At 46.9% G+C, this 25833-nt stretch overlaps 1 protein-coding gene across 8 annotated transcripts in view; it reads left to right on the top strand.

The window, feature by feature from the left end:
* CD58 (CD58 molecule) overlaps positions 1-25426 on the top strand; it is a 51286-nt gene extending 25860 nt beyond the window's left edge. For 5 of the 8 annotated variants that reach the window (XM_037390211.1, XM_037390210.1, XM_037390213.1 and 2 more), the window contains one exon: positions 3348-4221. In XM_037390211.1, the coding sequence (XP_037246108.1) occupies positions 3348-3367 (20 nt within the window). In that variant the 3' untranslated portion in view covers positions 3368-4221. Of the gene's footprint in view, positions 1-2525; positions 2673-3347; positions 4222-23131; positions 23338-23537; positions 23911-25350 lie in introns of those variants that run through there. The other 3 variants (XM_037390209.1, XM_037390208.1, XM_037390207.1) reach the window with 3 other exon arrangements.
* Positions 25427-25833: the final 407 nt, after the last annotated feature.

The raw sequence follows: 25833 nt of genomic DNA, 5'->3' as shown, positions 1-25833 counted from the left end.
AGAGCCAATCTGGCCACTTACTCTCAATAAAAACAGAGGTCTTGCTCTTTGGACCAGCTCTGGTGTTTATTGCACGCCTCTGTGAGCCAGTTTAACTACCTCATGTAGCCAGAAACTGGGCCAGCAGAAAAATTATATTGGTTTTCTGCTGGACTAATAGGTTAAATCTGATCATAAAGGGCTTTAATAATATAATAATAACTGGGCTGACATACTGGAGGGGATGGAATGCTGGTCAGTGGTGGATTCAAAGGGAGAAAGAAGGACAGGAAACAGGGAAAAGGAGCTGTGGGGTGAAGAGGGCTGTTTCAGTGATAGCAGGACAGGCAGAGATGTGTGGGTGAAACATGTGTTGCATGAAGCTGTCACTTTCTCATACTGTAAAGCTTTGCTGTGCCTTGAGCATGCTGTAGAACAGCCATAGTTTAACTGAGGATGGGCATGAACTGGTTTTGTAGAGCTGAAGCCTTTTACAATGCTGGCTGTTCTGTGTAGAACTTTGCTAGTTTAAAAGTAGTCAACAAATAAAACATCTGTGAAGGAGCAAAGTTTTGAAGGATGTGAAGTTAGGTCAGCTATAGCATAAAAACTGGGTGAGGGAAGAAAGGAATGGACAGAAAAAAATGTTTTGCTATTTGTGAAATAAGATGGGTGACTGCGTCGCGTCTACAGCTTCCTCAAAGTAGGCAGCGGAGGGGGAGGCACTGATCTCTCTCTGGTGACCACTGATAGGGCTTGAGGAAATGGAACGAAGCTGCATCAGGGGAAGCTGAGGCTGGACATTAGAAAAAGGCTCTTCACTGAGAGGGTGGTTGGTCGCTGGAACAGGTTCCCCAGGGAAGTGTCATGGCACCAAGCCTGTCAGAGTTCAAGGAGCGTCTGGATGATGCTCTTGGTCATGTGGTTTAGTTTTTGGTAGTCCTGAGAGGAGCAGGGAGTTAGATTTGGTGGTCCCTGTGGGTCCCTTCCAACATGAGATGTTCTATGAAAGGTTTTGTTTCCAAATTTATTAACTGGGTCATCAGAAACTTCTTGTTTTGAGTTGTTTTATCTGATGTAAATGTTTTTTTTTTTAAAAAAAAAGATTTAGAAAGCTTTTAGAAAGTGGGTACTAAAAGCCAGTGTGTATCAAAACATATTTGTTTGGTAAGAAATGAAATGTGCAGATTGGCTGAAAACAATTTTCCATTCTTCAAAAGAGAAGGAAAAAATATTGGTTTGTCTGTCATATAGGCCTTAGTTAAGTGGTATAACAATGGACATTTCATACTGGTTTCTGCTTTTTTGTCATAGATCAGTGGTCTCCAAACATTTTTGGTTGTGCACCCCATCAGTAAAATATTATCAGTAAAATACACACCCAATTTATGTGTATTTATTTATAAATTATATACATGTGCTACCATACTCAACTATTACATTGATTTTATATATATATATATATATATTCATGCACAAAACCAGAAATTAAAAAAGGATAAGACTGAAGTATACAGTATTTTAATTTTTAAATTTTATTAATGGTGAAAAAATATTGTCTTCCTGCACCATAATGGATTGCCTTGTGCACACCCCACTTTGGAGATGACAGATGCAGATAATCCATTTAAAGATTCTCAGAATGCACAGGAATGTGGAAGCTAGTGTGTGTCACCTTACTGCTGCGGAGTTTTCTGTGGTGCCAGGTTTGATTCTTCTGTTCGATTACCAGCCAAACAATCATATTCAGATATTTGCCAAAGACAATGTTGAAAAGGGAAAAACAATCTCCAAATGTGAGAAAACATGGATGAGTGGAAGGGTGGGAGGGAGTTAGGACTGAGCGTAAGAAATATGACTCTGTGATGCAGGCAAAACAGCCACAAAAGAAGGAAACAGACTTGACACAGGACGGTATAGCTGGAGGGAAGTTGTGGTGTCTTGTAATAGCAGAGTCAGATCTGGTTAGTTGCCAAGGCGTTATAGTGAAGACCAAATTAATTAAGTCTGTATTATTTGTGGCCTATGTGATAAGCTGCTTTGCAAGGGCTACTTACTTGGCTAAACTGTACTCATGTCATGCTTGAAGAAACCATTATGTTATATCATGTCGAGACATCAGATGTAGCTGTGCATCCTTTGGTGCTGTTTGCAAGCTGTGTGGGGACACAGCATTCTGCATGTTCTGTGGGGAGTGTGAAACCTGATGCTTATCACCACAGCTATAAAATGAGACGAAAACACTAATTTCATGTTCAGGCCCTCTCACTGCATAGACACAAGCAAATAGCAGCCCGCACCCTGGCTGGCTTCTCAATCGCATTCTTTAGTCTCGTCATCAAGCTGGCATAAGTCAGCTGGAGATAAAGCAGTAAATCTGCTTGGATTTTAAGGAAACAAATCATAAAAATACTTCAGGCCTATCCAGGAACCTTGTGAGAACCACACTAAGGGACATCTTTCTTTTTCTCATTGTCTGCAGAGATGAGTAGCATGTGTAAGTCATATGCTGCTCTCCTAGATTGTCTCTTGGTATCTTATCCTAGGTTGGAATGATGCTTGAGCTGGACACTAGTGGAAGGGAGAGGTAGTGCTGTCAAAATAAGAGCAAAGACTGAATGACACAGTACCTTGGCACATCCAGTTGCTTCCCCTTACGCTGTTGCTTTGCGCACCAAGATGGAAACACTGATGTAAGCGGGCCTTGCGTATGCTTTACTGGAAATAAGCCTGGTTAGAGGTTGATGCATGCTGCATGCAGTGAGTTAGGTTGGGCATGTGATCTTGAACTTCCTGGATTCTAACTTCCTGCACTATAACTTCTCTTTGCCTTCAGTTTCCTTGTTTGTTAAAGAAGAGCTCTATTTGCAGTCCTCAAAAGAGAACTCCAAAAGCACTTGGCATTACTGTGTGAAAGAAATAGCAGCAGCAGCATCACATGCATGTGTGATGCACAGCTAATACTAACATTATAGGCCTGAACCTTTGTGTAAAAGTGGTGTCTTAAGTGCCTAGTGATGTGACCCAAAGACATGGAGTCAAAACAGCCTCATGGGTTATCAACTGCTTATCAGGTGGCTGGCAGTAAGTGTTAAATATTCTTAATCTGCTCCAATTGCAGAGGAATGTGTCTACCACCATTTAGGTAAAATGGCTAGTGGCTATCATACCATGGGCTGTGTAGCGGCTGTAATTGCTTATTTTGGATCATGTGACAATGTCTTAATTAATCTTCACACTTTATAAGTATTTAAAGCCTGCAGTATTCTTGTATAGCTAGTTCAATTTCTAGAAGACATAATAATTTACCTGTGTGCTTTTCTTTTTCTTTTGCTTCACATCTTAAATCATAAACAAATGATCATAAGCAATGGAAGAGAAGCGGTAGGATTCAGCGGAGAAGGAGCTGCTGTCTTTTCTCTTGGAGAATTTCCACGAGCACTGAAGTCCACCCATAAAGTACATCCATAAAGAAGGGCTTTGAAGACTAGCTGAGCTGTTTCCAACGCCTGTTTTTCTGAGAGGGGACAGCCTCCATTTCTACTGTCACTGCATGAATATAAATAGGCCAAATCATGGACAAAATCTTTTGTGTTATTTTGTATCTGGTTTTAACAGTGTTCTACTAACATGAAATGTAAGAACTAAGGTGTTTTTTATAACTGGTTTTTAGAGATTAACAAAGTCATATCCATTTGCATGAATGTGGATAAATAGAAAACTAATCAGCTTTTTATGCAATTTTGGATCAGTAGTGTAGTCAGAAGACTGTTCATCCTGCAGCAGTTTTGAAGTTTCCATTTGCTAGTCTCAGTTCTCCAGTAGGAACTCGGTGCTCCAGACAAATATTCTCCAAGATAACTAATCTCCTGGAGATGGCAGAAGAGTGGCACACTGATCGTCTGATGGTGGTTGACTTTGTGGTAGAGCTACAGTTCAGTTTGTTGTTGCATTGGAACAGAGCTGCTTCTATTAGCAGTGGTTTGGGGGTTTTCCTGAAATTTCTAATATTTTTTGCACTTTTAGGGTGTGGGGGGGTTTATGCCTTATCTTTTGCTTCACATTGTGCTAAAAGAATGTCAATCTACCCATTTCTAAAGAATAATGATATATTTTTAGGTTGCTTGTGACTGGAAGACAAACTTGAAAACTGAGGTCATATATACACTGAACTTCAAAAAGAATCAAGAATACCATGTATTAATGTTTTCAGAACATCAGGCTATAAAGTCTGTTTTGTGACTCCTGCATGCTGATTGCTTATGAAAGCTGAGAGCCATTTCAGTTGATTTTGAACTTGGTATGTGTAAAGAATCATGAAGGTTTGACAATGATAACCAGAGATCAGAAACTCCCCCTTCACTCTTGTTTCAACTTATGCCTCTCTTGTTCACCCACCAGCCACTACTATGAAGAACATGTTTCCATCTTCTTGATGATCAGCTTTTGTAGGTACAGGAATGCTGTAGGTACCCTCTCAAAGCCTACTTTTCTCCAGGCTTGAACAAATACAGTGCCTTCAACTTCCCCTCACAGTACAATGCTCTGACCATCTTGGTAGCCCTTCACAGAACCTGCTCCAATTTTATTGATATGTGTCTTCCTGAAGGGGTCCAAAAGTAGATGCAATATTCTAAATGCAGTCTGGTGTGTGCTGAGTAGAGTGGTATAATCACTACCCACAATCTGCTGGCTACGTTCCTGGTAATACAGCCCAGGATGCTGTTGACTGCCTTTGCTGCCAGGAAACACTGCTGGCTCATGTTTGGCTTGCTGCTTACTGAGATCCTCCTCCTTCTTTTTAGCAGAACTGCTGCCCTGCCAGCCAGACCCTAGCTTGTATCATTGCAAGTGGTTCCTCTTCCCAGAGCTTTACATTTGTCCTTATTTAATTTACCTGTCTAGGTCTCTCTGACAGCCTGGCCCTTTAGCATGTTGACTGATTTTCCCATCTGGTGTCACCTGCAAACTCAACAAGACTGCACTTTATCTCCTCCTCCGGACCACTGGTGGAGATATTAGACCAGCTCCTGCATAGACCCTTGTAGTACTCTGCTTGCCTCAGCCATCCAGGTAGAATACAACCTGTTAGCCGCCATCGTCTCAGCCCAATCATCCACCCAGTTCTTTACTTGTAGGGGAGTGAAGACAGTGGGTTGACTGACATTGGTATTATGCAGCTGTGGCTTTGCTTTGACGATGTGCAGCTGTGATCCTACAGCAAAGTGGTTAAATAGCTCTGAGGAGTGTGAGAAAAAATACCCAGATGAAGCAGAGACAAGGAGGAGTGTGGTCTGGCCTCTGGAGGATGGAGAAACAGCATGGACAGTAAAGTTCAACCAATGGTAAAGCTTTTTGCTGCTTACTATATTATTTGTGTTGCATTATTTCCTGACCGCTGTAACTCAGTTGCAACATTTACCTATCTATAGAATCATAGAATGGTTTGGGTTGGAAGGGATCTTTGAAGATTGTCTAGTCCAACCCCCCTGCCATGGACAAGAACATCTTTTGCTAGGTCAGGTTGTTCAAAGCCCTGTCCATCCTGACCTTGAACACTCCCAATGATGGGGCATCCACAGCTTTTCTGGGCTCCCTGTTCCAGTGTCTCACCACCCTTGCTGTAGAAAATGTCATCCTTATGTCCAACCTAAATCTATCCTATTTCAGTTTAGGACCGTTGCCCCTTGTCCTGTCACTACTGGTCTTGGTAGTTGACTTTCTCTGTCTTATAAGCCTCCTTTATGTATTGGAAGGCTATAATAAGGTCTCCCCGAAGCCTTCTTTTCTCCAGGCTGAACAACTCTCTCAGCTTGTCTTCATAGGAGAAGTGTTCCATCCCAATGATCATCTTCATGGCCTCCTCTGGACCCCTCTAACAGGTCCGTGTATTACTTGTGTTGTGATGATACTCCAGGTAGTCTCACAAGAGCAGAGTTGAGTGAAATAGTCACCTCCCTTGACCTGCTGGCCACGTTTCTTTTGATGCACCCCAGGATAAAATTTGTCTGCAAGTGCACATCACCAGCTCATATCTAATTTTTTTTGTCCAACAGTATATATCAAAGTCCTCTTACAGAAGGCTGCTTTCAATCCATTCATCCCCCACCCCGTACTGATACTGGGGGTTGCCCTGACCCATGTGCAAGAGTTTGCACTTAGCCTTGTTGAACTTCATAAGGTGCACATGGGTTCACTTTTCAGGCCTGTCGAGGTCCCTCTGGATGGCATCCCCTCCCTCGAGTGTATCAACAGCACCGCTCAGCTTGGTGCCATCTGTGAACTTGCTAAGAGTGCATTTGATCCCATTATCTATGTCATTGCTGAAGATACTAGATCGTATTGGTCCCAGTGCAGACCCTTAAGGGACCTCACTTACTACTAGTTTCTACTTGGACATTGAGCCGTTGACTGCAATTGGACGTGGCCATCCAGCCAATTCCTTGTCCACCCAACAGTTCATCTAGTTCACCCATTCAAGCCATAATGTTTTAACTTGAATACAGAAACACTGTGGGAGACTGTGTCAAAGTTTTTCTAAAGACAAGGTGTAAAAATACTGCTTTCCCCTCATCCATAAATCTACTAGAAGATTATCATCATTGTAGAAGACAGTTGGGTTAGTTAGGAATGTTTTACCCTTACTTAAACGTATGTTGACTGTTCCCAACCGCTTTCTCCTTCATGAGCCCAGAAATGTGTCCCAAGAGGACCAGCTCCAAGATTCTTCCAGGGATGAAAGTGACACTGACCAGCCTGTAGGTCCCCAGGTTGACCTTTTGGTGCTTTTTAAAAATAGATAGCTTTGTAGCTTTTCTAGTCTAGTCGGGGACTTCCTCAATCTTCATGACCTTTTAAAGGTGATAGCACTCAGTGACATCAGCCAGCTCCTCTGGCACCCTTGAACATGTCTGTTCAAGTTCCATGAACTGGTGCGGATCAAGTTTTGCCAAGTAATCCCTGAATTCTGGTAGTTTTTTTCTTGAGCCCTTTGACAAAGCACAGAGCCTGTGAGACTTTGGTAATGAAGACTGAGGCAAGGAACACATCAAGTAACTAAGCCTTCTCTATCTGATATCCTTAAATCACCCCGCTGTTCAGTAATGGGCCTGTAAATTCCTTCTTTTTAATGTAGAAGGTGATACAGCTCTTGTTGCCCTTGATGTTCTTTGCAAGTCTAAATACAGCTGAGCCTTGGCTTTCCTGACACCATGCCTGCTGCCCAGGCAGTGTTCCTGCATTCCTCCATTGCAGCCTGCCCCTGCTTCCACATCTAGTAGAAGCAATTTTCCCACCGCAGCCCTGCCAGGAGCTCCCTGCTTAGCCAAGCTCATTTCCTGACTTGCCTGCCTGTTTTCCTGACTATGGGGGTGGCCTGTGCTCAGGCTTGGTGAAAGGTCTCCCCAAAAGGCCTGATGGCTCCCTTGAGCTCCACTGCTCTTCGGAACCGTCTCCCATGAGATCCTGCCTACCATCTTCCTGGGTAAGTGGAAATCTGCTCTCCACAGGGCCTGTGCTCTGATGCTTCCTCACGCCTCTCAGGATCTGGACTTGTTTCTCGATTATCACAGCCAAGGCAGCCACTCATGCCCACATCCCCATGCAGCCCTCCCCTGTCAGTGAGCAGCAGGTACAGCTGCACACCAGCCCTCGGTGGTGCACGCGGAGGCCTGCGTGAAGAAGTTGTCCCTGATGCTGCCCAGAAATCCTCCTGACTGCTTGAATTGCTGTGCTGCCTTTCCAGCAGATGTCAGAAGTTTCTCCGTCTGTGCCGGAGTCTGTCAGTTAGAGGCTTCTTTGTGCTGTTTGAAGAAGCCTTTACTTCCCTCCTTACAGGTCTGGTGGCTGGTAGCATGCTTCAACCATGTCATCGTCCCTGCTGGCCTTTCCTGTGATCCTGATGCACGAGCTCTCAGCCAGCCTGTCACCTGCTCTGTATCAAAGCTCCGTACGCTCAAGCTGCTCTGCCCAGAGAGGGCAGCTTCTCTTTTCCTCCCTCTGTGACCTCCCTGCAGAGCTTCTACACACCCACTGCAGTGCTTCCATCACGCAGGTTGGCTCACCCAGTCTCAGTTATTCCAGCAGTGTTGCGGTTAACTTGTGGAGAATAATTAATTCTTCTTGCTTGCTTTCCATGTTGCATGTATTTATGTATGTAACTTCATGGCTCCTTCTGCCAATTTGTTGGGGTTTTTTTTCTGACATCCATTTTGTTCGTGTCACTTTGTACCCCTTTGGACCCCTATCCACTGCTACATAACTAGTAGTTGTTAACAGTGTGGGAAGGATCACAGGTGACTTATGCCCATACCTTGCCCTGTGTTAGGAATCCAAACCCTACATAAAACTTGAGATCTTTTCTTATCATTACACATACTATTTAAATGTTTACTTCTACTTGCACAATTTCTCCTGGTTTTGCAGCTGCATTGCAGGATTTGTTAGAGCTAGACCACCTTACCTCTGCTGTGTCTGTAAATTTGGTCATTATTTATTTTTTAAAAAATAAGATATAAAAAATTCTGCTGTATTTTTTTTGTAATATATACCTACAGTTTTTATTTAACCTTAAAAGTCAGTAACTGATCCCCAAAATAATCTTTAACCCAAAGTGATTTATTTTATATATAGATATATTTTTAAGTCACAGCTCCTGAGCCAAGTGTCCTTCTCCACTCACCTTCAACAGGTTTATTGGGATGATGCTGTCTACTTCTTAGTAACTTTTACCAAATTTCACACAAAGATGTCCTTTGTTATGTGTATTGTGGTAAGTGAACCTGTACCTTGTTTTCCTGCTTGGACAAAGGCTTGCTTTCTGGTATTAGTTTGAGAAATAATGGTCAAAAAAGAATGATTGTTTGGGTGAACTGGCTGAAATTGCTCCCAGAAACAATACCAATTCATCTAATATGCTGCATTCATCCTGTACATTTTAATACTAAATACTATGCAAAAGTCTCACATAGGGTGTGACTGAAAATTCCTTGGCACCTGATATCACCAACTTTGTTTCCAAAGCAAAAAGCGACAGCCTTCAAAAATAGTAAACAGTTACGACTGACTGACTACAGTTGCCAGAATTCTTCAGCACAAGTCATGAAATTCTGGAGCTTTATCAGAAGTAGAAAAACCCACTTATGTGGCAGGCTGATGTAAGACCAAGAACCACAGTCTCTCCAGTGCCTCACTGCCTGCTTTTACCCACTCACTTTGCACAGTGTCTGCTGTGCATGATAAATTTCTGCCCACTGGTTAGAAGTATAGACCTTGCAGTTTTCAAAGCAAGAGTGAAGCTCGGGGCTTTTTTTGTTGGTATTGTTTCTTCGGGGTTTATGATTAGACGGTTATTTTTTTCATATGAATGTGAAGCCAGACATTTGGGAGAATAAATAGGTCTAATTTCCTGCCAGTTTTGGTGACAGCATTTGCAGTGCCATTCCCATTGTCCCTCTCTCCAAATGTCTCCTGTACAGTAACTAAAGAAGAATAAATATTTTTTTCCATGAAAAAATTGTGTCCAATCTTACCTTGCAGTGAATGCAAAAATAAGCGTTTTCAATAGCAAAGAGTAGAAGCTCACTGGAGATGCAAACAGTTACTTCTGGCTTGTGTATGTCTTGAGTCCAGGAAACGCTGAGTGTATTCCAGGAAGTGAGCCTGCCCTCCAGTAGTCCAGAGTCCCAGCTCATCCTGATGTTGAGACCTGAATGTTGCTAATAATAGAAACTCACAGTGAGTAGAAGCTGCCGCTAAGTACTCGTGCTCACAAGATGCATCCCAGTTGATTCCTTGGTCCTGGCTCCTTCTCTTTGTATTAGCTTGAAACTACTGAAGCAATGCCTGGAGGAGATCTCACTCCTCATTAATCCCAGAATAAATGAGATCAGAGCTCAAGTGCTGGTATGCAACTGATTTTATGGATTTTGGGCATCAAATTCAAACCACAGTTGTGAAGGCAGCTTTGTGTTGTGCTGACACGTATAGGCTAGCTTTCTGTTGTTCACAAACACCCTGTCCTGGATCTAGCTGGGGAGGTTGAAAAGTTACACCATCCTCACGTTATCGTTGGCTGTGTGACTGTTGGGAACAATCTCTGACAAATTACGGCATGAAAGCAGTGTGAGTTGAAAGCGCCTTCATTGGTGCCCAGGACTTAACTTCATATGGAGCTCCACAGGTAGAGTTCGGGGGCCTGGCTTCCAGGAGCAGCACTGCAGCGAAAGCTGGAACATTGACAGGTGGCATGGTTGTCTTTCGAGCAGACTTGTATCTATGCCTTAAAACCAGGGGCTGGTGACACCTGGCAGACTGCAGGGAGGTGATGCGCACTCGGTGTGGCACGCTGCTGCTGCAACACAAGTTTGCAATGCTCTTCAAGCAGTAGCAAGTTAATTTACTAACACCCAAAACAGCAAGGGGGAGGTGAGCTTGTGTGCTCCCGCTGTCTCTGGGTGCAGTTTGAACTCTGACGTAGGTACAAGGACATGAAACATTTCTGTGGACCCTAAAGAGCATGTGAACAAAATTCTGAGGAGTTTTGCCTTGGGGTTGACCTTAAGGGGACTTCCCTCCTTAAAAGGTGGTGAGCAGAGCGGATTGTAGGGCACCATGTGGGCCACTGTGGCTTGACTAGTGCAGTTATGGGAGAAATCATTGTATCCTCTGCCCAAAGAGGTATCTTAAGTTTCTGCTTTGTCAATTTTTATATGAACCAAATATAAAACTTGGGTCAAAATTTGGGTATAATGCAGCTTCTGCTTCATCCCTGATGGATATCTGAGGACAGGCCTGTGAGTCCCATAACTTGTCAATTTTTTCTAGCAGTTAGAGAGACAAACTGTGCCTCTCCACTTAGAAATATCCATTCCTAGCCTTAAAAAACTCAAGTTTCTTTTAAGTTTCTTTCCCATTTAGACTGTGTTTTCCAATTCTATCCTATCTGGTTGTGCTTGCTTGCCGTTCCTCTTCAGTGGGGGATTCAGCGCTCTTGGAGCATGCGTTTTTTGATCCCTGTTTGGTTCCTGGGGCAGAAGAGAGCAGAAAGGTGGACCAGGAAGTGGGAACAGAAGGGAACTGAGCGATGAATGGTAGGTGGAGGTAAGTGCAAATGAGGTCCAGAAATTCTTTTTACAGTACTGCAAAACAGACCGGATTTTAGGGCTCCAAGAGTAAATTCATCACAGAATCATCTGTTGAAATGCTTGCCTCATGCTGCAATAGGTTGTGTCTTTTAGTCCTGGCAGCAGAGGAGAGATGCCTTTCCACTGATACCAGCGTTTCCCTCCTCGTTCTGGTTGGGAATTACATATGCAGAGGGTTTCACTTCTAGTTGCAAGTTCTCAATTTTAAGTAAATGTCAAGCTAAGCTAAACAACTAACTTAACTAAACTAATCAAGGGAGGTCCTTGGTGATGATGGTGTCTCACTCAAGCCAGAAGACTATCCCAGGGAGACAACATTTGAAAAAGAGGTGAGAAGCTTTAGGTGCCAGAGTGGCAGCCTGAAGCTCTGTGTGTCTGGGTGCTGTTGGTCTGCTGGAGCAGGACTTGCGCCAGGGCAGGACCCAAGAGTGTAGGGGATTATTCCCAGGTTCCCTGTGCTGTGTGGAGACAGAAGTTTTCTAAGGAAGGTGGTTGATTTGCAAGGTGAGAAAAAGGCTCCCGAAGACGAGTCACCTGTGGATTAGCTGTTTTGCATTAGAGCTGCAGGAGGCAGGTTGCTGCCCACTTACTCAGAGGGTATTTGATGAGTGTGCTAGTGGCTTATCCTGTGGGATGGTTTGTTGTAGATGTTCTAAAGGGCCAATAATAATTATTTTTGTCGAGAGGACTTAGAAATTGGCTAAGACATATGATATTTTATATTATCTTTAGAACATCAGAAAGAGGGGCCTGGACCCTTGGGGGAAACTATCTCAGCAGTATCATCATGATTTAGGATAATGCATGGTCAGCAGGCGGGATGGGCCAAAGTTTGGATTGGAGAAGGAGAAAACTATAAGGAACTGGCTGTGGGACTTTGAGGTTGGAGGCCTTTATGGCTGAGGGCCAGCCCATGGGGGTGGGGGACTTGTTCCTTGTAAAAAGATGTTGTGTCCCGGGGATCCTGCAGATCACGTTTCCCATTACACATAGACTGCTGGTGTCCCGCGCTTGTGCCCTGGGCTCGGAGGACCCTTCTACTTCCCATCTCCGCCGCTTTGCTTTTCCCCTCAACAGCAGGAGAAGAAAAATTTTACCAGGCACACAGAATTTTACCACTGGGTAGTGGAGCAGGTTCTGTGCAGGGTTTATTGCTCAATATCCTTGCATGGTTGCTCAATTACATCTGCTCTGAGCGCGTGCCAGAATCCTGAGAAGTTTAACTGGTTTCCAGTGGGTGTGGACCTGGTTGGTTCCTGAGGCCAATCTAGCAGGGAGAAAGGTCATGGGAAATAATACCTGATTTGTGGCCACTGTTGTATGATCCCCAAATATGTCAGTGCATGGAATGCAGCCAGGCTATTTACTGTTCTTTGGCTCCATCATGGCTCTGAATCATGAGTTCTGCTCAACAGCATCGGTTAAATGTGAAAGTCCTCCGATACAACTCTGCAGAGATAAGTCAACCGGAACTCATTTAATATGCTTTTCCTAATCACGGTATTATCACAGTGGTAACAAGTATATGGTGAATTGAAACATTGTAATCATTAGTAATTTGCTCCAATATTAATAATTATTTATCATCTGGTTGTTTTTCAGTTCTCTGTTTCTGGAGGCAAATAAATTCTGACAGAAGTTCCTTGTAGTGGCAAAATCAAACACTGAAAGATTGGAGAATGCTGAATTCAAGGTTTTCTGCACAATCTTCCCTTATTTTCCCTGTACTTAATGCATTCTGAAAATAGACTGGTATTTCAGCAGGTTCCTGTTGCTAGTAGTAAACAGATTCTGCTTCAGCATTTAATTTAATTTTTTTTTGCATTGACTTCGTGTAGCCCCCTGGTGTTCCCTTGTAGACATAATCCAAGATGTACTTTAAAGCAATTCACTTTCTTTCAGGTGTTTCTGAGTTATAATGTTCACATCGTCGTATGTGACCATTTCCCAAACACATTTTCTGCACTCTAAGACAGGTGGTGGTATGGTCCCCTTTTTACAGGCGGGCAAACGGGCACACGGGGAGATTACGGGCAGGTCTGTCAGATGCGTGCGCTGATGAGGGAGCATCCACGACTAAGGCTTGGCTTTCCTGCATGCTCGTGGGCCCTTCATGTGGTTGAGGCAGAGCCCTGTTCACCTTCAGATGCAGCTACAAGCTACTAGCAAGATCTTTTGTTGCACACGTGGGGAAACAGGGAATGCACAAACAGCTTTGGCGTGGCAACGCAGATATGAATTCTGTTTGGGTGAAACTCGGTGTGTTTAGGCAGCAGAGAAGGTGGGCTTCCCTGTGCTCGTCTTCGCCTTCAGCTAGAAATGCATTCAGGAGAAAATTTGTTTATAAATGAGCTGTACAAGCTGGTGCTTTGACTTGTTAGGTAAAGGCCAATGGTGCCTGGAAATCTTGTGCTTCATGTGTGTGCAGATGGATGTTTTGTACGTGTGCATCTGTGTATTGTGCCCTGCTCGTGCTGGGGAGGGAGGTATGCTGGAGAAGTAGGTTATTGGCTTCTTAGTGTGCTGGAGCTTTTAGAGTAGAAAGGGTTTCTGTTACTATAGTATTTCCCAGCAGATCAGTGCTTGTGCTGGGCTGCGAACTGTTTGGGGTCCGTTTTCCCCAGGTGTAGCAGTCTCCACTGAGTTGTGCTGAAGCAGATGTAGGGAGATAAGTACTTTCATCTGCTGAAACAGTAGGATGGTTAAAATCTGTGCAGCTGCTGGGCCAACACAGATATTTGGCCAGTGTCTGCCTTAAATGTGTGTTCAGCTGGTTGTTTTGGTTTATGTACAGCACGGGGGAGCTCAAACAGCAGTGGAGATAACATCCAGTTCTTTAGAAAGGCATGTAGCAGCCTTAGCACTGTTTCTGTCTGCCTGCCCACCTCCCACCTACATCTGCCCTGTTTATGCTGAGGATGAACTGTCAGGCTGACATTTTACGAGTGCAGGAAACTAGCAAACGAATGTGAATAATGGGAAGTGTCTGGCTGAGGCTGCCTAGCATGGTACCACCTGCCATCAGTGAGAAAACATGGGTCCAACAGGGAGTTTGTGACTGTTGCAGCCCCTGGAAGACCCATGAAGATGGATGGATCCCTTTGCCGTTACCAGTCTTACCCATTTTAAACTCCTGCCTTAGGAGCAAGGCTTTGTGTGTGTGTATGGATAGGTGTGTGTTGTTACCTAGAAGAGCTGTAGGTTCAGGGGGACGTAATCTGTTGAGGTAAGCCTTGTTTCAGTTCATACTATACATTCAGGAACTACGTGATACACTACCTGCTTTCTTCCGTTCATATCTAAATTGTCTCCAGATCCTCGGGCTGAGGACAACGTCCAGTATAATACATTGTTGTACATCTGTGGAAGTGGCATAAGAGTGCTGCATTGGATCTCAGAAGATTATTTCTTTGGGATTTCATCTTTTCTGTAGTCATCATTTTGTGAGCATCCAAGGCACTGCCTCTGTGATGAGAGCTGTTTCACCTATAGCATCGTTTCTCTCTCCCAGCACATCATAAGGACAGTAAGAGGACAGCGGTATCGGCACCTGTCCCATTTTGCAGAAGAGTGGCATTATTTGGCATTTTGAGCATTTTCTGTATGTAAAATGTCAGACCTTTTTCAAAAGCATTCAGTGATTTGAAGTGCCTTATGGTCTTAGCATCCAACGTTAGCCAGGTTAAGGAGCTTGCTGGGATGACACTGTCCAGAATCTGGACTTTCACAGGGAGTTGTATTATTGAAACTACGTCAGTTATACCAAAGAAAAAATAAATCTATCACCTTGGGATTGACTTAAATATCATAAAACCTTAAAGAGGAAAGAAAGATGAGAAATGGCATGGGGCTGGAGGTCCGATAGAAATAAATACCAGATGGATTCACAAAACTGGGACGTCTTGTTTGGAGCGGGTGGGAGCTTGGATGCCAGCTTTCCGGCAGAAACACGGTGGAGCCGGACACGCAACTCTTCCCTAGAAATGTTTTCCTGGACTTGACTGCAAGTTCCTCTGTGGGAATACTTCCAAGCGCTCCTGACCTGACCGGCCAGCAGGTACCGCTCTAGCATCAGCAATCGCGGCTGCGGTGGCAGCTGGCAAAGAGCTCCTCGCAGTCCCTTCCCGCTCCCTTTGACCAGGGAATGGTGTGGCTGTAGCTTCAGGCACCAGTTTGGCCCGGGAAGCTCAGACTGGTGAGCTGGACAGTGTGTATTTATCTGCGTCCTGATACAGGGAGGCGGTTGCCACAAGATTTGTGCTTGGTTACTGCAGGCACTTCTTGGATTTCTCCTGGGTTTAGGTACGCCTAGGTGCAGCAATGATGAGTTACTGGTCAGGAGGGAATTTTAACAGATTATTCTTTAATGTTCTATTCTTGGAGGTTTCTGGAGGAGCTACCCGAGTGGATTTTTCAAAGAACTGGGAAAACAAATTTCCTAAGGAAAGCCTTTTGCTTACTGAATTGGATTTTAGCCCTCGGAGTTTCCAGTGACTGGCAACTGAGTGTCCTTGTGCAAACAGTTTGCGTGCCCCTCAGCCACAGCCAGGCACGACCTGTTCTAAGGCGCTTCTTTCAATGCAGCTGCAACCCCTCCTGCGCTTCCCCCCACCCCCTGGTCATACAGGTTTCCATCCTGGACTATTAAAGCAGTGCAAAGCCTGCATATTGCAGACTAGCTGTAATTAAATCTCCCAGCTGCAGAAATAGTTTAAACAAGTACAGCTGGAACTGACTGAATTTTTTCTTTACTGCCTTCTGGGCTCAGGCCAGAGCGAGGGTCCTGCTGCCTCCCTGGAACAGGTAGGGGAGGGAGCTGTAGGAAGAGGGCAGAGAAGGGACAGCTTCTTCAGCTGGAAACCGATTGAGTGACCTTTCCGCTCTCTGGACTGAAGCGGGACCATTTCCTCTGTGTGCTGACATTTGCTCCAGCCCTGTCCTGCCCCTTTCTTCACCTCCACTTCACTTTGTAATTGCCTTTTGTATTGTTGGTTTACCCCACCCATCCCCATGCTCCTTCCTATCAGCGTGTCCTCTCCAGGGATACTTCTGCATGAACCTGGTCAACACAAGAGGCACAAAAAGGACAGCAATTGCTTTGCTTTTGTGGCCCGGTCCTTCCCATTCCTTGTAGGTTGGGTCTGTCTTAGTTGAGAACGCATGCCACCGAGGGCTTTGAGAAGAAGAAGGTATGAGCATCCTTTTCTCTTTCCTCTCTTCCCATGCAGATCTCCTGGGGTACCCAGAGTTTGACCTCTCTGGGTTCTCACACCCCGGCTGGAGCTGCAGGAGAGTCAACTCTTAAGCAGCACATCATTTCTTACTGGTACTTTGTGCGTCACTGTGTTACTGTGTTTATGCAGTTGGGCTTGCAAACAGCACTTTACGAGTTTGGCTCAATTTCCCCTCCCCTCTCTTCTCCTCTGCCTTGTTCTTGCCCTCTTGCCTTTCATTTGTTCCTGGTTTTGTCATGATCGAGGTTAGGAGGCCGGAGTCTTTTAGGCTTCCGAAGACCTGCATTTCTAATGTAGGAAAACAAGGGGAAAAACACGTAATCTTTTTCCCTTGGACTGAAATCCTACAGGCTCCTTAGTCTATTACAAAGGCACATAAATGCATAAGTGGCATTTCTTTTCCTTTGACAGGCATCTTTAAGCGGGGGAGGTGGTGGTTGTGGTGGTGAAGGAAAGACAATTCAGTTGTTAAAACAAGAACCCAAGAGGTAGGATTCCTGATTTCTGTTCTCAGAAATCTTCTGCCACTTGTTGGCTGTCTCACTCAAAGCTTGTCACTTAAATTTTGTGTCCAAGTTTACCTAACTGTTAAATAGCTTGTTTCTGCATTTTCTCAGGCTCTTGCCTGCAGGAGGTGATTATGGAAAAGGTAACATTTCCCATAACGGCTGAGCTGCAGTCGATTTAATTTGCAATTTGTTACGAAATAGTAGGTATTGTTTTACCTTCCTTCATCCCCAGGCAGGGGGAATGGGCACAGTGAGTTCCAGAGATAAATGGTGAGCCAAATAATTATAGGCCTGGCTCCTAGGGGTGGCTTGAGGATTAATGGCTGTTTGTACAGCACTTCAAGATCCTTAGCTGAAATGTGCTTCTAACTCGGGGGCACCGGGGGCTGGAGGTGGTGGGTACCCCCGGGCTCTGGGAGAGGTCAGCACTGGGAGGGTATCAGACCTTTGGAAGCAGAGATGCAGCTTCAGGGATGTGCCCAGCCAGGCAGGGGGGGAGTTTGTGTTAGACCTGGGAAATGCTCCTCTGTGGGATGGGAAGGTGGAAGGGAGAGATTGTCCTTTCAGGCTTGTTGCTTCTAAGCAGATGTGGCTGCACGGAAGAGACACCTGAGGAATAATAATACACCCAGTGAATGCTTCTCTGGCCATCTTTCTGGTCTTCCTATTAATCAGCAGTGTCCCAGCTGGTAAGAAGTCAGTGAGTGCTTGGCTCTCATGGATGTAAGAAGAAAACAGCTTGAGTTGCCTTCTGATGACAGCCAGAGCCTCCTTGGTCTTTTCCCCTTGGGAGCCATGGGTGACCTCCGTAGGTTTCGTTAAGCCAGAGTACTGCATTTCAAGTGTTTTGGAGCTAATATGCTGCAAATGACCACAACTTGGCTAGGCTGGGACCTTCGCTGTCATTCTCACAAGTGAGGAGACTTCTCTGTTGGGTGCCTGCGCAGTGTCAGGGTCCCAGCGTGGCTTTTGCAGCTCTAGAAGGAGCGCCGAGTGCATCCCTTTCCAATCTTACCGGGGAGATTTTCGAAGGGGAGGCAGTGCTGTGAGAAGCGGCGTAAGACACGGATGGATCCAGCCGGCTGGCGCTCGTTTGAGTCCACAAGCAGCCGCCAAGGGCCAGGCACTTGGGAAAGTCCTTCCTGTCCCGTGGGAGGAGCACGTGTGTTTGGAAAGATCCTTGAGCGTAGCAGCTGTGGGTGGTGCAGGAGCCGAGAATTTCTCCCTGGGTCTCAGGAGTCCCTCAGAGTGGTGCAGGGAGCGGTTCGATGCTCCCAGCATCATCCTGAGCGGCAGCTGGTGGTGCTATGTGACAAGGCTCTCCTGGTATCGAGGGACATGTGACGAGGCTCTCCTGGTATCAAGGGACAGGGCGCTGACTGTGTTAGTAACTGCAGTGACTGTGGGGAAAGGGGATGGGTCAGGCTGTGGCTGGGGAGTCTTAACCGCACAGGTGCGGTGAGTCCATCCCAAATCCTTTGCTACTCTTGTACTGGGAGGGAAGGGAGAACAGCTTATCTCCTCTCTACAGCTCCAGGTTTTAGGAGAACATCCAGCACATCTGAGCTACAGAACATCATCCTTTCTTTAGTTGTCTTCCTATAAGAGGTGTGTTTTAACCTTCTGCCTGTTCAGTGCTCAGTCCACCAGGCAGCAGCAGGGTATGTATGGCCCTTCGTCTGGCAGGGCTGTGTTCCTTGTCTGAATGTCCCCTCCTTAGTATCTTCAACCCCACATTTGGATTTTGAGATGCCATCGATCGTTGCCAGTTCCTATCTTGCTAGTTCCATCTGGCTGGGTAGAATTTGCTGGGGAACAGACCTGTCATCTGATCTTTGCCAAGTGTGTCTGGGTTTGGGGTTTTTTTTTTATTATTATTATTATTTTTGAAGCTTTGACTCCTGGTTACGGGTGATGTGGATAAAAGTGTCTGTCCCCACCACCCCTGCCTCTGGAGAGCAGCACACAGAGAGGAATGAAAGGGCCATGGGAATGCTTAGCATTATTTTATTATTATGACCTTTAAGAAGACTGGGAGGATGGAGGAATACAAGGAAGACACTAAAAGAAGACCACACAGGCAGTGCTTAAGGGGGGAGAGCAAACCCAAAGGGACTTCAAGAGACAGATGGGAGGGGAGGAAGAGAGATGGAAACAGGAGGCTGAGCAAGACTGGCAAAGAATGGCAGAGCCACCTTCTTCCAGTTTATCCAGAGAGCGGCAGGAGCTGACCTGGGGTGCTCTGTCCATGAAAAAACAGCCTTCTGCGCGCCATTCTCCCATTTTCCTGAAATCTCTGCTTTTGCTCCTCCAGGCAACCATTAATCTAATATTAAGCCCCTTAACCTCTCTAATTGTTCCCTTTCAGTGTCAGCTGGTTTCCTATTAACCTTTCAATCTCTCAGTAATGCAGTTACTTCTGACTCCAGCCAGCCCCAGCTCTAAAGCTTTACCTCCGGCAGTGAATTTTCCAAGCTTTCACTTTTTTTCTCTTTCTTTTCTGTAATCATTATTACTGCTGTTAAGGAGCCAGTTTGAACCAGCCTCTTAAGTGCACAGGGCTGAACCAGTCGGAGTCTATAAATAGCCCTTCCCTAACCTTGTGCCTTATTTCATTAAGTTGATTGGCTTCCCTCTCTCCACTTCATTGCATCTCTGTCTCTCTCCACCCTCTCCATTATTGATGCTGGTTCTTTTGTTGCTGCCTGAGACACCTGCTTGTTGATAGCAGCGTTGATCAGTCCCAGGTTTTTCTCTTCGGAACAAAATAGCATTGTTGCTGGGGTAGCATCTCCAGGGCTTCATAACAGAGGGAAAGCAGAGGGTGAGGTAGGCCTGAAACAGCAAGTGGGAAAATGCCCACAGCGTGCAATAGGGAATTGCATAGCTGAGCAGCAGTCACAGGGGCAGAGTTTGCCCTGTAGACTGCAAACCTGTAGGCTGGGTTCCTCCTGTGACTGTCCATGCGATTGTATTTGAATGCAGCCTCCTGTGCAAATCCCATCGTGCAATGTTGAAGCCAAGGCGTCTGCCCAAGGACAAATGGCACTGCAGTTCCAATCGAGAGTGCTGGCCCAAAGCAGACCTACGCATCCCAGAGGGCAATGTGAGGTGCCTACCACCTCTGAGGCGGATCTGCCGGCGACTTTGACATCATTAATTGTTATACTACTGCTGCTTGACGCCACAACCTGGCAGAGCATAGCTTGCTTCGCTGGCCACCACCAAGTTGCAGCGCAACAGTGTCTTTGTGCTGTGCCACCTCTAACTCATCTGCTTCTTTTGGTGCTGATGCAGCTCTTGAGCTCTGCTCAACCCTGGTACTTCTCCCCAGGGCCTCCAAACTGCTCCTGGTTTTTGTAAAATACAGTGGATGTTTGTAGCGAAGGCTGAGTTGAGAGGTTACATGAAGTGACCTGGAATCTCTGCGGTCGGTGTAAATCACAGCTGCACATTGCAAGACTGGGCATGAGTGGCCCTTGCAAACTGCCTGTGTGCAGTGACACAGTGGGGCACAGCATCTGCCGGTGCTTTACAAGTATTAGAGCGTTATTGCAGTGCTGTGACAGGTTCTGTTCCATGGACCAGTGACAGCAATGGCTTCTGCAGGTGGGGCAGCACCACCTCATTGCAGAAGAACTGGGATCAGAAATCTGTTTTACTGTGTGCCAAGGGGCAAGTTCTCTCCCTGTGGAGCCTCGTTTTTCCCCAAAGAAAGGAGAGACTCAGAGGAAACTTTTCCAGCCTAAGCATAGGCTGACATTTACAGCCTTTTGCTGCAGCTCAGAAGAAGGATTTGTGTGTCTAAAAGCTCCTCTGTTTTTTTTTTTCTAGCTGTATCATTTGTCTAACACCAGCTGTTACCTTTCCCTGAGAGTCCTGCCTCAAAGTCAACAGCAACTTACCAAAATAATAGCAGCTATTCTCTTCCGCGCTCTGTGCAGCTCTGTGTGTCCCTACTTGCCCGCTTGCTGCTGTTCCTTGTCGGAGGGCAGATTCTGGCAGCAACGGGCCTTTGTCTTGTTTTCTGGCAAACGACCTCTGTCTGCAGCAAGGCTGGAAAGGCAAGCAGGGGAGAAAGGGGAGCTGGTAAAACTGTGGTGAAAGCAGGTGAACTTCTGGTGGCTGCTTTTTTAACCGTGGAGTCTGGCTGTAAAAGCAGGGAAAGCCCCCCTCTCTGCTAGGGCAAGGTGGCAGCTGGCACTTGTGTCTCTTTAATAATCCAGGTTCTCCAGGACAGCGGCGTGCTCGCTTTCCATCGCTCGCAGCTTCCTTGCTTTCATGTTTATCCTTTTAAATCCTCAGGCCTCGCCTTTGTTCCCTTTCGCGGGATGAAGAAGGGCCCCCCAGGTGCTGCAGCGAGGCGCCAGGGGGGTCGCTGGGGCAGTGCCCCCCCGCCTGCCCCTCAGCCCTCCCAGCTGCCATTTTGGCTGCTGCTAATCATGGAAGGGGCTCAAGAAACGCTTCGCATCGTGGCTCTGGGCACCTCATGGCAAGTGGGTTGGTGGCTGAGCTGGGGGTTGGGATCAAGCCTGGGATTCTGCCCCTCATTTGTGAGAAAAAAGGGGGCCCAGGGGCTTCTCTCATCCCTGCTGAGCCACGGGGCGGCAGAGGGGCATTGGGTGCTGCTCCCCCCGCCTGGGCCTGCCAACAGGTGCCATCTCGGGGCAGGCACCGTCCCGGGGTGCTCCCCTTGGTCTCCACGGGCTTTGTGCTCTGCCTGTGAAGAAGGGCATCCGTCCTGCAGACCCCACCAGCGGGGAAAGGCCCTGGGGGGGCTGCTGCTGTGGCCATGGACAAGTGGAAGCCCCTGAGACCAGTCAGTGGCCCCTAACAGAGCCCCAGCTGAGCGAGGGGCACAGCCTGGCCCCAGAGGAGGACTCGGGGGCTGAGTCGAGCTGGGTGCCCTGCTGAGAGTGGAGGTTAGCTCCTCAAGCGCCTATGCTGGAGGCAGGGGAGGGAGAAAAGCCCCCCAGGTGACACCAGGAGGTGCCTGCTGTAGATGCAAATGAACATTTACTGTAGCACAGCTTGTTTTCTCTCCACATTTACTTCCCCAGGAAGGTGCGGTGGTGGAGGGAAGGGTCAGGGACTGTGGCTGGTACTACTCCCTGCCACTCTGGTCCCATGCCAGCAGGTCTGGGGGGTTGCTCAGAGCCCCTGCGAAAATCCCTGGCCTGCCTGCTTTTCACGGTGGGTCCCATGCTGCTGGTGGGAAAGCCAAAACCCATGGAGAGCCCTTCTGACCGCTGATGAGCATGCTGCAGCTCTGCAGCGGGCACCGTGCTGTCTCTCGCTGCCAGGGAAGGGTGGCAGCGCTGATGGCAGCGGCAAGGGCTGGTGGGGTGGTGGCACATGGTTGCAGAGTGACATGGAATGCCTTGGTGTCTCCCTGTTCTGCCTGCTGAGAACGCTGCCTTGCAGTGAGGGTGACCAGTAAGGGGTCAGCGGAGCAGAACGTGTTCAGAGGGGAAGGCGATGGGCGGTGGAACTCAGAGCAAAGCTGCCCCTGCCTTTTTTGATCTGTATTACGACAGGCGAATGGTATCGGAGCCTCCTTAGCTACGCCCCAGTTGCCCATTTTCCCTGGCTTCTGTGGCCCATCCCATCTACTCCCCTTCCCTGGGAAGCTTCCTAAATATTTGCCCCAGTGATCAATCATATGACCCCACTGCGGCAATGTGATACAGCTTTAGCTGTGCTAATCAGCTTAGCTTGGGCCCCTGACCCCTGTCATCTTATTTTAGGAAAAAACTTTACACAGTGCCTGGTGAGGGCTGTTCAGTCCAGAGGATTTAAATCCAAAGTGAAAAATAGCGACACAGACTTCTGCTTTTTTCTTTTGTAGCCGGAATTCAGTTTACCATTATTACAGCTTCTGATTTGTCATTCCTCTAGGAGGAGCTGAGCTTTGAATAATACACAGATGTTTCAATTGCATGGTAAAATACTTGACTCTTTTGACTGTTAACAAAAAACCACCCCAAATAGTAAATGTTGCGTGCTTTGGCTGAAGCACTTAAGAGATGCTCAGTCATCCAAATGGACTTGGCCACTGAATCACTTCCCCCCTTTCTCCTCTCAACTTTAAATTATATCCTTTCAAGCAAAATATGCTGTGAGAAAAGAGTAGTGTTTGATGCAGGGGGCTGGAAACATCTACCTCGAACCACAGGGGGGTTTGTGGGGGATACACCAGAGGAGAGATGGGCCTAAAGATACACATATTCTTGGGGTGATTTTTTTTTTTTTTTTTTCTCCACAGAGAGACATCTCTAGTCCAAAGCACCAGCAAAAGTCAGAGATGAATGAGCAGCGAAGAGCCCAGCTCCTCAGCTGGTCAGCCAGTGGTGTTAGTGGGAGGAAGTATGCTGATAGCTAAGGCTCTTCCCAAGGCGCCAGGAGCGTAGTGCGAGCCCTACAGACATCATAAAAAAATAGGAACTACGCATCTGGAGGAGCTTGTTTTAGGTGCGTACTAACAACCTTCCCTCCACTGCATAATCTCTGAAGGAAACAGACTGGCTCTGTGGGGGAGAGACGGATGAGGACAATTATACGGGGGTAAAAGAATAACTTGAAATATGTTGTTGTGTAAGAGGAGGGTCTGGCAGAAGCTGAGCACCTTCCAAAGCCTGAGAGCTACTGCCAGTGACAGCTTCTGTCATCAGCCCTGCAGGTGAACATCCAGTGTGCTGCCAGGCCAGGAAACATCTCCAGACCCGCCCGAGGGCTTTCCCAGCCCAGCCCAGCTACTGCGGCAGCCTCTGCTCCCAAGCTTCTGAAGCACCACCTGGATTCAACAGGAGGATCTTCAAACTCCCTTTGCCACATCTCCAGCCCTTCCCCCTCTCCGTGAAGCATGTCCTTGAGTGAGTTAATCATCCTGCTTTCTCAGCAGGTGAAAAGATCTTCCTATTTAGCATCCCAGGGGAGACATGGCAACTGCCCAGGCATAGTAGAAGACTTTGAACATCCTCAGGGTTTTGAACTTGTATTGTCCTCTTGACACCCATGACTTGAATATAGTCTGGAACTGATTAACTTGGCTGCTTCGATCTCTGGAAGGGAATGTTCTTCCTGCAGTTAAATATTTACTCATCGTTGCACGTGGACCAGGCATTACAGAGGCTAGGGCTGCATTTGCATTCCCCCCCCCCGCCCCTCCCCAGATGGAAAGAGAAAGGAACATCCTCCAGCATCTTAGTACTGCCACCTCCATCCTTCATGGTACTCCAGTCGTGGCCAGTTCGACCCAGCTATCCTGTTAGCATCAGCAGCATTCCTAAACCATGAGGTTTGTAGCTCATGCCATGGGGAGCCCACATTGCGCACCCAACAAATGCCTCAGTTCCAAAGTACATCCTCCGAGAACAGCATGAGTTGCTTTTTTGAAAATCACATGTCTCTAGCACTTACAAACACCTTTGTATGACGTTGCTTTGGGAGATGTAGAGCTCCCCCCTCCCCAGCCTTCCACTGGCAGAAGGACTTTTACCATAAAAGTCATTTCATCACAGTGAAGGGGTTAAAATGGGAAAAATTGCAGCATCATTATGGGATTTTAGAAATACTGGGGTATTCGCATCTTCCCTCCAGCTCTGACTTGCTGGAAATGCTGGTGTGTGTGCTTTTGACATGCTGATATAGCCAACAGGTACCTGTCAGCCCCCTCTACCACTGCCCAGCATCAGCCTGCTCCGTCCTCGCTGTGGCAGGGCAGAGAGCTGCTTCCCAGCCCCAGGACCGGGTCTGGTCCCAGGACACCATCAGGTTGGCACTGCAGGGTCTGTGGCGGGGAGGGAAGAGATGCTGGGAGGTGTTTTGGCTCAGCGCAAGGCTGGGCAAACACAGCAGCTCTTGCTTGGGAATAGGTGCAATCCCTGGCCACGGTGGTGTTATCCCTGTTGCTCCTTGCAGAGGGAGTCTCCCATTTCCTTTGGCCCTCTTTTTTTGGGTGTATTTTTTGTCAGGGACTCTTTTTTTGGGTGTATTTTTTTTCCCCATCTCCGTGGCACCCAGATGTTAGCTTACCATTTCAGGCAACAATGACAACAACCAAAAAATAATACCGCTGTACTCAGTTAATCCATAGGAAAATCCCACATCGGCAGACAAAAGGTGGAGACGGTGCTCACGCATTTTCCCCTAAGGGCCTTGGGCAATGGAAATTTTCTCAAGCTCCATTCATTAACGAAATAGATGAGCAGTTATGTAAAGTCACGTGAGGGAAGTGGTTGGGCTTTGGTCAATGAAAGAGTTAGTCACACATCGTTGAGCTTGATGGGCCTGGGAGGAAATGTGGAGCCAAGGCTTTGCTTGTTCAAGGGCTGAAGGGGGAGAATTTTAGCCATAAATCTTCATTACCCCCTGAGCTCAGGCACCACCTTTACAGATCAGGCACTGCAGGAGGCACGTGGCAGTGCCAGGCCAAAACCAGGGAACTGAAATCTGTTGAGATTCTCCCCAGCTTTCTCTTCCCAGGTCACTTACCCCTCCTCTGAAGGACTTAAGCAACCACCTGATGATTTTTGGGGTGCAAATGTGCTGTTGTGCGTCCCCCCAGCCAGTCTGCTCTGGAAGCACTCGGGGGTAAGTAAAAGAACACAGTACGATTCGGCAGTCACAGGGCAGATAAAATCTGCGTTTAGGGCTCTCAGGAGCCACCAGAACATTACTAAGACATTCAACTGGGGGAGGATTTTCAAAGATCTGTTCTGAAACCTGCCCATTACCAAAGTTTGTCCCTGGTTTGGACTGTTGTCTCTCCTGTGAATCAAAGATGGTGCCAGCATACCGAATTTCCCTGGACTGACTGTAGGAGAGAAGATAGGGTGCTGATTGGGTTCCATGCTTTGGTACCCAGTTAGATGGGGCCTGGAATAATGTTCTCCCATCTCTCACTGGCTCTCATCTTCTCCCTTGGTTGCCCAGCCAGGAGTCCATCAGTGCCCTGAGTCTGAGTTA

The sequence above is a fragment of the Falco rusticolus genome, chromosome 5 (genome assembly GCF_015220075.1).
Source record: "Falco rusticolus isolate bFalRus1 chromosome 5, bFalRus1.pri, whole genome shotgun sequence".
NCBI classification, from domain to species: domain Eukaryota; kingdom Metazoa; phylum Chordata; class Aves; order Falconiformes; family Falconidae; genus Falco; species Falco rusticolus.
This window is presented reverse-complemented; position numbering and strand designations above follow the sequence as displayed.